The 13,610-nt window shown below is 42.2% G+C and overlaps 1 protein-coding gene across 5 annotated transcripts in view; it reads left to right on the top strand.

Annotated features, from left to right (window-relative positions):
• Positions 1-13,610, top strand: part of LOC105476892 (transcriptional adaptor 2A) — a 73,754-nt gene that overhangs the window by 56,235 nt on the left and 3,909 nt on the right. For all 5 annotated transcript variants that reach the window (XM_011733200.3, XM_011733199.3, XM_071082787.1 and 2 more), the window contains 4 exons: positions 4,453-4,563; positions 6,687-6,758; positions 9,376-9,508; positions 10,072-10,115. In XM_011733200.3, coding sequence (XP_011731502.1) covers positions 4,453-4,563; positions 6,687-6,758; positions 9,376-9,508; positions 10,072-10,115 — 360 coding nt within the window. The remainder of the gene's footprint in view (positions 1-4,452; positions 4,564-6,686; positions 6,759-9,375; positions 9,509-10,071; positions 10,116-13,610) is intronic.

Genomic DNA, 13,610 nt, shown 5'->3' with positions numbered 1-13,610 from the left:
TCATGTTTTACAACTATGTGTTAAGCATAACATAACCTTAAGGTTGTAAAAATATTTTAGATAAATAACAGAAAGTGATCTTTATTTTGGATGGTTGTAGGCAGACAAAATAAATGATGTTTAATATTATATGATGGTGATAAAAATACATACAGTGATTTTTAAAATAAATGCCACCTTTGACCTTACTGTGGTTTTTTGTTTTTTAAGAGACAGGGTCTTGCACTATTGCCCAGGATGTAGTGCAGTGGCATGATGGTATCTTGCTGCAGCCTTGAAGTCCTAGGTGCAAGTGATCCTCCCACCTCAGCCTCCTTATTACAGGCTCGAGCTGTCGTGTCTGGTCTTCGCTATTTTAAATATCAGAGATACCTAAGCAGAGCAGAAGAAGTCCCTGTATTTTTCTTCTTCCACAACATAGAGTCTTCCACAAATAAGAAGGATGATATCATAATAATAATCACAATGTTTGTATTAAAATATTTGTAATAGTTGTGTGTCATAATATTCTTTTTTTGTAAAGAATAACCTAATGGTTAGGTTTGTACAATAACCTAATGGTTATTGTAAAACATATCCTAGTTGATAGATTCTTGTAGGGGTATTTCTTTAATAATCCATAGCATTATAGGGTTCAGTCAACAAGGTTAAGTGTCTTTTTAGTCTAAATGAATATCTAGGCCGGGCGCGGTGGCTCAAGCCTGTAATCCCAGCACTTTGGGAGGCCGAGACGGGCGGATCACGAGGTCAGGAGATCGAGACCATCCTGGCTAACACAGTGAAACCCCGTCTCTACTAAAAATACAAAAAAAACTAGCCGGGCGTGGTGGCGGGTGCCTGTAGTCCCAGCTACTCGGGAGGCTGAGGCCGGAGAATGGCGTAAACCCGGGAGGCGGAGCTTGCAGTGAGCTGAGATCCGGCCACTGCACTCCAGCCTGGGCGGCAGAGTAAGACTCCGTCTCAAAAAAAAAAAAAAAAAAATGAATATCTAGCCAGGCATGGTGGCTTGCGCCTATAATCCCAGCTACTTGGGAGGCTGAGGCATTGGATCACTTGAGCCCGGGAGTTCAAGGCTGCAGTGAGCTATAATCATGTCACTGCACTCCAGCCTGGGCAACAGAAAATCTATATTATTTTCTTAAAATATAGCCATGATCATAAGTATGTTACATTTTAGGTCCTTTATTATTTATTTATTTTTTGAGACAGGGTCTTACTCCAGTTGCCCAGGCTGGAGTGCGTGGCTCAGCTCACTGCAGTCTCCACCTCCCAGGCTCAGGTGGATTCTCCCACCTCAGCCTCCTAAGTAGCTGGGATTATAGGCATATGCCACCATGCCCAGCTAATTTTTTGTATTTTTAGTAGAGACAGGGTTTCGCCATGTTGTCCAGGCTGGTCTTGAGCTCCTTGGACTCAAGCAATCTGCCCACCTCGGCCTCCTAGAGTGCTGCGATTATGGGTGTGAGCCACCATGCCAGCCTTATTTCCTTTTTCACTTTATGTTACATATTTTTCAAGTTACTGTAGTGTTTTGAGGATATCAGTTTTCATAGATTACATAATATGTACTTTTAATAGTTATGTTGTATATATACATGTAAGAGATATAATTATATGCTTCTCTCTTTAGGTATTTAGCTTGTTTTGCGTTCTTTTAATCATTACATAAATAATGCTATGATGAACTTGTGAATAAAGCTTTGTCATTATTTAGGATTTTTTTAAAGGTAGATTTTTAGAAGTGGGATTAATACATCTAAAATTATGACCACTAAAAATTATTGATGCCTGCTGCCAAGTTGCTTTCCAAAAGATGGTTGTATTAATTTCTGTTTCTTCTAGCAGTATATGAGATTCCCTAGTGAACCCCATCCTTATCAAGACCCGTGGATCTGCAAAAATAATTCAGGATCAGATTAATTGATCGTGTTCTAGTAGCCACAGTAGTAGGTTCTCTATCTGAATTCCTGGGTTTTCCATAATAGTCCAGTTAATTTTTGATCTTTACTCCTTGTAGACATTGACTCTTAAATAAATTCTTCTTTCAACTGATAGAGGTCAGTTTTGCTTCATTATTCTGTTATCTATATTTTTTCAAACAGAGGGCTGAGGGGAAGCTCTGTTGCTTCTGAGAGTGTAGAAGTAGCGTGTGCATTGTGGTTTCAGAGGTTTTCAGCTGCCATTATACTGAATGTACAATTGACCTTAATATGGTAGGCAGGGGTTTTTTTTCTTCAAATTTAAAATTTTTACTCCATATTCTTCTGCTTTGTTTTTTGTTGTTGTTGGTTTTTTTTTTTTAATGAGCTATGGCTGCTCCTTAAATCAGCTTCTAGGATTTTTGGGTAAGAATGTCTCCTGCAAGATAAGAGATTCACCTAAAAAGAGGACTTAGTTTAAATAGCGGTCGTAGGCTGGGCGTAGTGGCTCCCAGCACTTTGGGAGGCTGAGGCAGGAGGAATGATTGACCCTAGGAGTTAAAGACCAGCCTGGGCAACATAGGGAGACCCCCATCTCTGTATAAAAAAGCCAAGCATGGGGGCATGTGCCTGTAGTCCCAGGTATTTGGGAGGCTAAGGTGAGAGAATCTCTTGAGCCCGGGATGTTGAGGCTACAGTGAACTGTGATTGTGCCACTGCACTCCAGCCTGGGAAACAGAGCGAGACCCTATCTCAAAAATAAAAAATAAAAAGGCCGGGTGCAGTGGCTCACGCCTATAATCCCAGCCCTTTGAGAGGCTGAGGCAGGCGGATCACGATGTCAGGAGATCGAAACCATCCTGGTCAACATGATAAAGCCCCGTCTCTACTAAAAAATAAGAAAATCAGCCAGGCGTGGTGATGCGTGCCTGTAGTCCCAGCTACTCGGGAGGCTGAGGCAGGAGAATCGCTTGAACCTGGGAGGCGGAGGTTGCAGTGAGCTGAGATTGTGCCCCTGCACTCCAGCCTGGGTGACACAGCGGGACTCTGTCTCAAAAAAATAAAAATAAAAAATAAAAAAGCAAGCTAGGAAAAAATAATAGCTGTCATAAATGAAAGCCTGTATCTTTTGTCCAAGAGTAGATAGAACTAACCTAATTACTGATTGAAATGACCCAAGTAGCAGTTTGAGAGTTCCTGACTGCTCCAATCTACCAGTTATTGTTAGTCAGTTTTACTCTCCCGTCTTCTTTGCAGATACGTCTTTGGATTAGATATTTGGTCAGTAGTGATCCCCAGAGTTGCTGCTCTGGTGTCTCTGCATGATATTTGCATGACAGTTGTCAAATATAACTTCATTACCAGTAAATTAAGTTGTAGTAGTTAATTTAGTTTAGAGAAAGGCAAAATGACCCGTATGAAGGATGAAAAAAATACATATCTTGCTTGAGGATGTGTAGGTGGTACATGCGAGAAATCACACCTTTTCTCAGCTAATGGGAAATCTTCTGGATGGATTATTTTGTCTGTAGCTTCCTTGTTTTCCTGTGGGAGTTAATACCATACATTTTGGCCATAATTCTTCCTAAGAATGTAAGATCTGCCTTTAATTGTCTTGTCCATTACTGCAAGCAGTTCCTGCCCCTGTGTAGTTTAAAAGATAGTGAGGTGGCTAGGCATGGTGGCTTACGCCTGTAATCCTAGCACTTTGGGAGGCCAAGGCAGGCCAAGATTGCCTGAGTTCAGGAGTTCAAAACCAGCCTGGCCAAGATAGTGAAACCCCGTCTCTACTAAAATACAAAAAATTAGCCGAGCATGGCAGCGTGCCTGTAATCCCAGCTACTTGGGAGGCTGAGACAGGAAAATTGCTTGAACCTGGGAGGCGGAGGTTGCAGTGAGCTGAGATCGCACCATTGCACTCCAGCCTGGGCCACAGAGCAAGACTCCACGTCAAAAAAAAAAAAAGACAGGTGGCTGGGCACGGTGGCTCACGCATGTAATCCCAGCGCTTTGGGAGGCCGTGGTGGGCGGATCACTTGAGGTCAAGAGTTCAAGACCAGCCTGGCCAACGTGGTGAAACCCCGTCTCTACTAAAAATTCAAAAATTAGCTGGGCATGGTGGCAGGTGTCTGTAATCCCACCTACTTAGGGAGGTTGAGGTAGGAGAATTGCTTGAACCCAGGAGACCAAGGTTGCAGTGCACTGAGATCACACCACTACACTCCAGCCTGGGAGACAGAGTGAGACTCCATCTCAAAAAAAAAAAAATCAGTAGATGTGGGAGATTAGTAATGCTCAGTGGTGGAGACGATCTCCAGTGATAACATCCCTGTGGGATAGTTGCTATGGTGCTGTCATTATGATTAGTGTTTTGCATTCTTGGCTTTCCTGTTTGCTTCCTGTCATGGATAAGTTAGTCATGTGAGGTTATGAATAATGTTCTTCTATTTTACTAATTGTTAAAAAAAAAATGCTGAAAACTTAGGGATCCTTACATTTCCTATGACACATTTATGTTTTATTTTCTCCGTAGTAATGGAACGGCGGTATCCCAAGGAGGTCCAGGACCTTTATGAAACAATGAGGCGATTTGCAAGAATTGTGGGGCCAGTGGAACATGACAAATTCATTGAAAGCCATGCATGTAGGTGGTTTTTGAGCCTTAAGCAGTATTTGTGTGTGTATGTTTATATAAATAGGAGAGATAATGATGTGTTTTATTCAGAGTTCTATAAATAAATAAATGGATATTTCTCTCTTTGTTCCCCTTTATTTCCATGGGACAAATTTGGGACTATGGGGGTAGCAGAAGAGAGGTTAAAAAGCCCTAATGGCTTTCCCCATTGCCCCAGATAAACAATAATTTAGTAGTTTTTCTCCCTGCTTTTTATCATGGGAATTTTCAAATATATATAGAAGTAGAGATAATAATATGATGAACTCCCGTGTATCCATTATCCAGCTTCAGCAGTTTTCAACACATGACCAGTCTGGTTTCATCTTTACCACCCACTCTCCCCTCTTGCCCTCGACTGGATTATTCTGAAGCAAATCCCAGACATCATTTTATTTTGTTCATAAATATTTTAGTATTAAAAGTAGTTTTAAAAATGAGGACAGAGATGGATAGCTTGTGGAGATAGTACTTCCATCATTCTCTTGCCTTTCTGTGGTATTTCTGTGAGAGCTTTACCTAGTTACCATTTGATTTTTCACTATAAAAAATTGAAAGTTGTTATGAGGCCGGGCGTGGCGGCTCACACCCGTAATCACAGCACTTTGGGAGGCCGAGGCAAGAGGATCGCTTGAGTCCAGGAGTTCGAGACCAATCTGGGCAACATAGTAAAACTCCATCTCTACAAAAATAGAAAAGTTAGCCAGGCATGGTAGTGCACACCTGTAGCCTCAGCTACTTTGGAGGCTGAGGTGGGAGGATTGCTTGAACCTGGGTAGCGGAGGTTGTCGTGAGCCGAAATCATGCCACTGCACTCCAGCCTGAGCGACAGAGCAAGACCCTGTTTCAAAACAGAAAACAAAATGTTAGTATGGCAGTAAGGCCTAGATTGTTAAAATAATATGGACTCTGGCTTATTCTGTACCTTTCATCACGACATTTGTGTATGTGGCCTCTTAAGTTTAGTTCTGGGAGGGTACTCTACTAAGGCCCTTTTTCTCATCATGAAAATATTTCTTACGTAGCATTGCAGACATTTATCTGAGCCAGGTTGGTTGTCCTCACTAAACACCTTGTTTGGTTGGCATTCTTTGGTTTGTACCAGGTGACTGATCCTTTACTTCCTGTCCCAGTTTGGGACACACCCCTGGTTTATGTGTCACTCCAAAGAACTACACCCCATGGATTGTACAGGCTCTTCATTCTCTGTTTCAAAAAGCAACCAAGTTAGAATGATTTATCACATAATAACCCAAACAGTACAACCTGATCTGTATGCTCAGAGGAGGCAGAAACCTTTGGTTTATGGAAAACACAATGCACTTTTGTTCCTATAGGAATAAAGCTGTAAAGAAACTTACAGGGGCTTGCGCACAGAGCTTTTGTCCTTCCCTTGCATCAGGGCCACGTCAAGTAATAGGTTTCATAAAAGAACTTGGTCATGTGGGTGGAACTTTTAACAGAAGATAGTTAGAGCAGGGAAACTTGATTGTTAAAAAAAAATTATATTTGGCCGGGTGCGGTGGCTCATTCCTGTAATGTCAGCACTTTGGGAGGCCAAGGTGGTTGGATCACCTGAGGTCAGGAGTTTGAGACCAGCCTGGCCAATATGGCAAAACCCCATCTCTACTAAAAATACAACAATTAGCCGGGTGTGGTGGTGGATGTCTGTAATCCCAGCTACTCAGGATGCTGAGGCAGGGAGAATCGCTTGAGCCTGGGAGGTGGAGGTTGCAGTGAGCCGAGATCATGCCATTACACTCCAGCCTGGAGGACAGAGCGAGACTCTGTCTCAAAAAAAAAAAAAAATTTGTTCCTTTTGTAGACAAATGAATTCAACCATTTCACTAAGTTTTCTAGAAGACAGTTCCAGCTGCTGCCTCTGGAGACAGCAGCTGGAAGACAGCTGGAGTAGGTTTTCCTCAGCTCTTGGGTAAAATTTCTAATGAGAAGTTACCAACAAGTAGGATTCTCCAAATGAACTTACCTAGTCTTATAAGGCAGAATTAATGAAAATGCTCAACAGCAAAAGTGCTCACTGATGTTGCTTTTATTTTTGTAACTTTTTCCTTCATTCCTTTTGGGGAAAACAGTGGAATTTGAACTCCGAAGGGAAATCAAGAGGCTCCAAGAATACAGGACAGCAGGCATTACCAATTTTTGTAGTAAGTATGCTTCAGCTACATACCGTACCTGAGGGCAAGTGTCTTCCAAACACACAGAGGAAGTCTCTGAGTTGTGAATTTTTTTTAAAACATAAGCTATTCTTTACCAGAATGCTTTAAATCTTTCCAGTAAAGTTTTGGCTACTTAATCCCTATAAATACCTTTACATAGATTATCTTTGGTAAAATAAAAGTTATGAGACAAAGGAAAGAGAGGTGCTGCTTTAGATTTAGGATTCTGCCAAGGCTCTTTATAAAAAGAGAATCTTGGGCCAGGTGCAGTGACTCTCTCACGCCTGTAATTCTGCCAAGGCTCTTTATAAAAAGAGAATCTTGGGCCAGGTGCAGTGACTCTCTCACGCCTGTAATCCCAGCACTTTGGGAGGCCAAGGCAGGTGGGTCACTTGAGTCCAGGAGTTCAAAACCAGCCTGACCAACATGGTGAAAGCCCATCTCTACTAAAAATACAAAAATTAGGCATTGTGGTGCACACTTTAATCCCAACTACTCAGAAGGCTGAGGCACAAGAATCACTTGAACCTGCGAAGCAGAGGTTGTAGTGAGCTGAGATCGTGCCACTGTACTCCAGCCTGGGCGGCAGAGGGAGATTCTGTTTCAAAAAAAAAAAAAAAAGACTGTCACCCTTTTCAAATTTAATGATACATGGCCTTAGCATTTTTATAAAATAATGAAGCTTCAACTGGCTCTAGGTGCTTGTATCCCAGTTACTTGGTGTAGTGACAATAATTATATTATTAGCAGCTAACATCTATCAGATGTTTACCATGTACCAGTCTCTATGCTAACCATTTCACTTGGATCAAGTCACTGAATTCTCATGACAAACTTACAAAGTACCATTACTTCCATTTAATGAAGAAATTAAGGTATAAAGAGGTTACAGAGCTAGTTAGTACTAGAACCAGATCGTAAGAGATAGTGTATTATAGTAGTTAAGAGCTTGGGTCTAGACTTAAAAAGCTTGAGTATAAATTTTGGCTCTCCAGTTTACCAGCTCTGCGATGTGATTCTATCTACATTTCTTTTCTTTCCTTTTTTTCTTTTTTTTTTCCCCCTAGAGACTGGCCTTGCTATGTTGCCCAGGCTGATCTCAAACTCCTGGCCTCAAGCAGTCCTCCCGCCTTGGCCTCTCAGAGTGCTGGGATTACAGGTGTGAGCAACTGTGCCTGGCCTCTATTCAAGTTTTAATTTTCTAAGGTCCTTAGTGTAAAGATTTAATTAGAGATACTGCATATAAGCATAGCACGGTATCTGGCACACAATAAATCCTTAATAAATGGCAGTTTCTATTGTTTTGCTGTCATTGTTGGAATGATCTTTAGCACTCCCTCCTTCTTCCTATTTGAAGTCTTTGTGATTATTGACAGCTATCACCTACTACCTATAAGAAATAGTTGGCTTCTTTTTTTTTTTTTTTTTGAGATGGAGTCTGGCTCTGTTGCGCAGGCTGGAGTTCAGTGGTGCCATCTTGGTTCACCACGACCTCCGCCTCCTAGGTTCAAGCAATTCTCCTGCCTCAGCCTCCTGAGTAGCTGGGACTACAGTCACACGCCACTATACCCAGCTAATTTTTTTTTTTTTATATTTTTAGTAGAGACAGGGTTTCTCCATGTTGGTCAGGCTGATCTCGAACTCCTGACCTCAGGTGATCCGCCCGCCTCAGCCTCCCAAAGTGCTGGGATTACAGGTTTGAGCCACCGCGCCCGGCAATAGTTGACTTCTTAACACAGCCCTTTGGGTGCAACATAACCTTATGGATGTAAGTTCAGCCTAATATAATGGTTCTTTAACAGTGGAAACCATTTTTAAAATTAAATTTTGTGTGGAGCCCCAATCTACAAATAAGATAAAAGTGGAATTACTTTGGTTGAACTTTAATGGTTCAAGTTATGTGTAGAGCCCAGGACCGCTGGTATCTGGCAGTGCCCTTTCTCTTTACATTAACCTCTAAGATACTCCTATGGTATCCTGGGGCTCTGTGGAACCTAGTTTGAATTTTGAAACCCACTGGTGCAGTATTTTGGAATCTGTGAACCTTTTTTAACATGTAGAAAACACCACACAACTCTTCTGTTAGCAAGATGCATATAGAGACTCTGATAATTAATTTTGGTTTCCTGATATTGGCTGCCTCTGAGAAATATAGAGAAGAGGTACTACATGTCAAAGAGAACTCTTTTTTTGTAATTCTAATTGTTTTTAAAGGAAAGGCATACGCTTATAGCACATGTGTGACTTTGAAAAAATTTATAAAAATAGAAAAAACAGGAAGCAACTACGACTACAGTAAAAGTTGGTTACTTTTTGAGGGTGGAAGTATGAGCAATTCTTATTTTCTTTGTACTTTTCTATTGGTTTTTTTCTCCCAAATTTCTTACAGATAGAAAAGAAATACAAATATTTAATACTTAGTGTTAAGAAAAGGATTTCAAACTAGGGAAAATCTACTTGGGTCTTGGAGAAATAATTGTGAAAGCAGTTTTGCAAAGGAAATAGACTTTAACAACAAAACCCAAAACCAGTTTCTTGGTCAGTTAGAAAGCCCTTCAGTTCTGCTGCATTGTCATTGTGGTCACTGGGTTTTCTATACCCTCAGGTGCCAGAACCTACGATCACCTCAAGAAGACACGGGAGGAGGAGCGCCTTAAACGCACTATGCTCTCAGAAGTTCTCCAGTATATCCAAGACAGTAGCGCTTGCCAGCAGTGGCTCCGCCGGCAAGCTGACATGTGAGTAATTACTCCAGGGTGAAGGAGGCATTCTTTCTGGGATGCCTTGGCCTTAGCATGTATTTTTGGGCACCCTAGATGGCAGAGTAATAATAATTGAGTAGCTAGAAGAATTCAGAAATATTTTAGCAGTCCATCTCACAGAACCAGTGCCATACTGATAGTTTTGAGAAACAACTGACCTCCTAGAATCAAACTTTACTACTTTGATCTTATTTTTAAAAATGAGTGAATTTTCCCCTAGCCTTCTACCCATGACTTCAACTCTCTCTTCATACCTGGATTTTCACTGGAGAATCATGTTTGTATCCCTTCCCCTTGAGTGGTGTTAGTGGTGTTCTAGACTACAAGCTTTTCTTAACAAATCTGAGGAATTTTTCTTCCTTAGAACAGATTTGCTTTCCTGCTCAATACAGTGAGATATCTATAAAACATAGTTCAGTCTGTCTCGTTACACTTCTTCAAGGTGACCTACCTGATAAACGGCACCCAGTCTCACAGGGGCTTTTGGAAATCACCTTGTTTGATATGACCTAAGTTTAAATTCCTCTTCTTTGTTGTAGTGATTCCGGCCTGAGTCCTTCCATTCCAATGGCTTCGAATTCAGGTAATTATTTCTCAGGCCAGAACAAGTCTTAATTGTGAAGTTTGCATCGTAGGGGTTATGGTGACCCAGCAATCTTCCTTCCTCTGTGGTGTCAGGGTGCTTAGGCAGAATAATAGTAAACATCAGTATGTTTTCAGAATCTTCATGGCCAGACAGAGACTATCCTCAGAGTGAGAGTATAGAGAGCATAGAGACGGGAAAAAAGAACTTCAGAGAGGTAACTTATTTTACCAATGTTCATGAGCAATTAGTTTACTGCAGTTGTGTCTACCACGAATTTTGAGACTTATTTCACAGGAGATAAATTAAAAGCTTTCTATTATTTTTTATTTATTTACTTATTTTTGGAGATGGAGTCTTGGTCTGTCCCCCAGGCTGGGGTGCAGTGGTGTGATCTCAGCTCACTGCAACCTCTGCCTCCTGGGTTCAAGTGATTCTCCTGCCTCAGCCTCCCGAGTAGCTGGGATTACAGGCGTGTGGCACCATGCCTGGCTAATTTTTGTATTTTTGGTAAAGACACTTTCGCCATGTTGGCCAGGCTGGTCTGGAACTGACCTCAAGTGATCCACCCACCACGGCTTCCCAAAGTGCTGGAATTACAGGTGTGAGCTACTGTGCCCAGCCTAAGCTTTTTATTTTTATATAACATGAGCAAAGAAGCATGTTACTTGCTAGAAACATAAGGATTTCTAAGTTGGAGACCTAAAGTATTTCTATTTCTTACTTTTACCTCTTTGAGTATGTCCTAGTTTGAGATTAGTATACCGAGCAAGATTAGGCCATATGCTATCTGATGATCCTTGGTGATAGGTAATCGATGACTGGCAATTTGGGGAGGTATGTCTCAGCAGATTCAGGATCTGGGTCTCAGATTTGTCCACTTTAGGGACTTTTTTTTTTTTTTTTTTTTTTTTGGAGAGATGGAGTCTTGCTCTGTCACCCAGGCTGGAGTGCAGTGATATGATCTTGGCTCAGTGCAACCTCCGCCTTCCAGGTTCAAGCGATTCTCCTGCCTCAGCCTCCTGAGTAGCTGGGATTACAAGCACCTGCCACTATGCCCAGATGATTTTTGTACTTTTAGTAGAGATGGGGTTTCGACAGGTTGGCCAGGCTGGTCTCAAACTCCTGACCTCAGGTGATCCGCCTGCCTCAGCCTCCCAAAGAGCTGGGATTACAGGCATGAGCCACTGCACCTGGCCACTTTAGGGACTTTTTTTTCCCCCATTTATTCCTTTACTTCAAGTAATTTTTTCTTAACATGGAAGGAAGAAAAAGGTAGTGTTTTAGGGGAGTAGCCAAGACAGTGAAATCCAAGTTTTATTTTGTAAGTTTCTTATTGCTAACACTCTGCCCCCAAAATCTAAATACAACTAAGTTAATACTGACTAATTAAAATGAAGGAACTGGGCCAGGTGCAGTGGCTCACACCTGTAATCCCAGCACTTTGGGAGGCTGAGGTGGGCGAATCACCTGAGGTTGGGAGTTCGAGACCAGCCTGACCAACATGGTGAAACCCCATCTCTCCTTAAAAAAAAAAAATACAAAAATTAGCTGGGCGTGGTGGTGCACATATGTAATCCCAGCTACTTCAGAGACTGAGGCAGGAGAATCGCTTGAATCTGGGAGGCAGAGGTTTCAGTGAGCCAAGATGGCACCATTGCACTTCAGCCTGGGTGACAGAGTAAGACTGTCTCAAAAAATTAATTAATTAATTAATTTAATTAAATGAACTGGCTAACATCATAGATTTTTGTTTACTGTACCATCTGCACTGACTTGTTCATTGTTTATTTTTTCTTTTTCTGTGAGACAGGGTCTCCCTCTACTGTCCAGGCTGGAGTGCAGTGTGTGATCATGGCTCACTGCAGCCTTGAACTCCCAGGCCTAAGTGATCCTCCCAGTTCAGCTCCTGAGAGTAGCTGGGACTACGGGCGAATGCCACCAAACCCGGATATATATATATATTTTTTTGGTAGAGACAGTGTCTTACTACATCACCCAGGTTGGTCTTGAACTCCTGGGCTCAAGTGATCCTCCTGCTTCAGCCTCCCAAAGTGCTGGGATTACAGGTGTGAACCTCTGTACCCGGCCTCTTGTTCATTGTTTGTTCCTAGTCTGGTGTTAGCCTTTCTCACCCCTTACATTTAGGCTGAGGAGATCTCTTGCTCTCCTTTATGTTCTGAGTTCTTAAGGCATCTATATATTGGAAGCCTGGCATCTTTGATTGTAGCCTAGCCTCTGGTGACTTTTGTGAGGAACCAAATGATTTTATCTCCCTTTTTGAGGATTTGGGATAATCCCTTATGCCTTTTGTTGATATAACAGAGAAGCCTGTTTTCCACCAGAGGAGCTTGTAACAGTCCCTCCCGTTTCTCTGCCCCACTTGAAAAGCAACCTCTATAAAACTTAGACATTTTCTTTGCTTAACTCAGTCTATCCATTCCCAGCTGAACACCAATCCCTAATACACAACCAAAACAAAACCAAAAAAGTTTTGCTCATCAAGCTTCCCCTCCTGGCCAGTGACCTCCTATTTAGGTTTCTTTCTCAGGTATGTGAGTTGACCTCAGCCCCTGCTTTGCCATATAATGGCTCATTGTTCCTGTTTGTGGATCTTGCAGGTAAACAGGGCTACTTTGGAAGGAACAGATATTCCCTCACATAATAAAAAAGACGGGCCTTTTGCTGGCCTAACAGTCTTTCTTTGATCTGAAGGCACACAGTACTTGGTTAATTACCATGTTTGCCTTGTACTGCTGGCCGAGTGGCAAGGATTAGGGAATGTCTGTCCTGCAGTTATTATTTCCATTCATCAGCTGTCAAAGCAGGCAGTGTGTGACCTTTCTTAACTGGATGACATTTGGGCATCAGATTTTAGAGTCTCCTACATGGTTAGGAAGAAATAGGTGATAGCCGGGTATGGTGGCACATGCCTGTCTTCTCAGGTAGTTGGGAGGCTGAGGCAGGAGGATCACTTGAGCCAGGGAGATTGAGGCTATAGTGAGCTATGATCGCAACACTGCACTCCAGTCTGGGCAACAGAGTGAGACCCTGTCTCAAAAATAATAATAATAATAATAATAATAAAAAATAAAAGATAGCTACTGTAGTGAGTAGTTACATTTGATGCTAAGGTATGTGTGACTATGTGTATTTTAGCAGATTGTGGGTAATTCATATGCCCTGAATATGTAATTCATTTTTATTTTCTTTTTTCTTTTTTTTTTGAGATGGAGTCTCGCTCTGCCGCCCAGGCTGGAGTGCAGTGGCCGGATCTCAGCTCACTGCAAGCTCCGCCTCCCGGGTTCACGCCATTCTCCTGCCTCAGCCTCCCGAGTAGCTGGGACTACAGGCGCCCACCACCGCGCCTGGCTAGTTTTTTGTATTTTTTAGTAGAGACGGGGTTTCACCGTGTTAGCCAGGATGGTCTCGATCTCCTGACCTCGTGATCCGCCCGTCTCGGCCTCCCAAAGTGCTGGGATTACAGGCTTGAGC

The sequence above is a fragment of the Macaca nemestrina genome, chromosome 17 (assembly GCF_043159975.1).
Source record: "Macaca nemestrina isolate mMacNem1 chromosome 17, mMacNem.hap1, whole genome shotgun sequence".
Classification (NCBI taxonomy): Eukaryota; Metazoa; Chordata; class Mammalia; order Primates; family Cercopithecidae; genus Macaca; species Macaca nemestrina.
The sequence above is the reverse complement of the archived record's forward strand: the minus strand, read 5'-3'. Positions and strand labels throughout refer to the sequence as shown.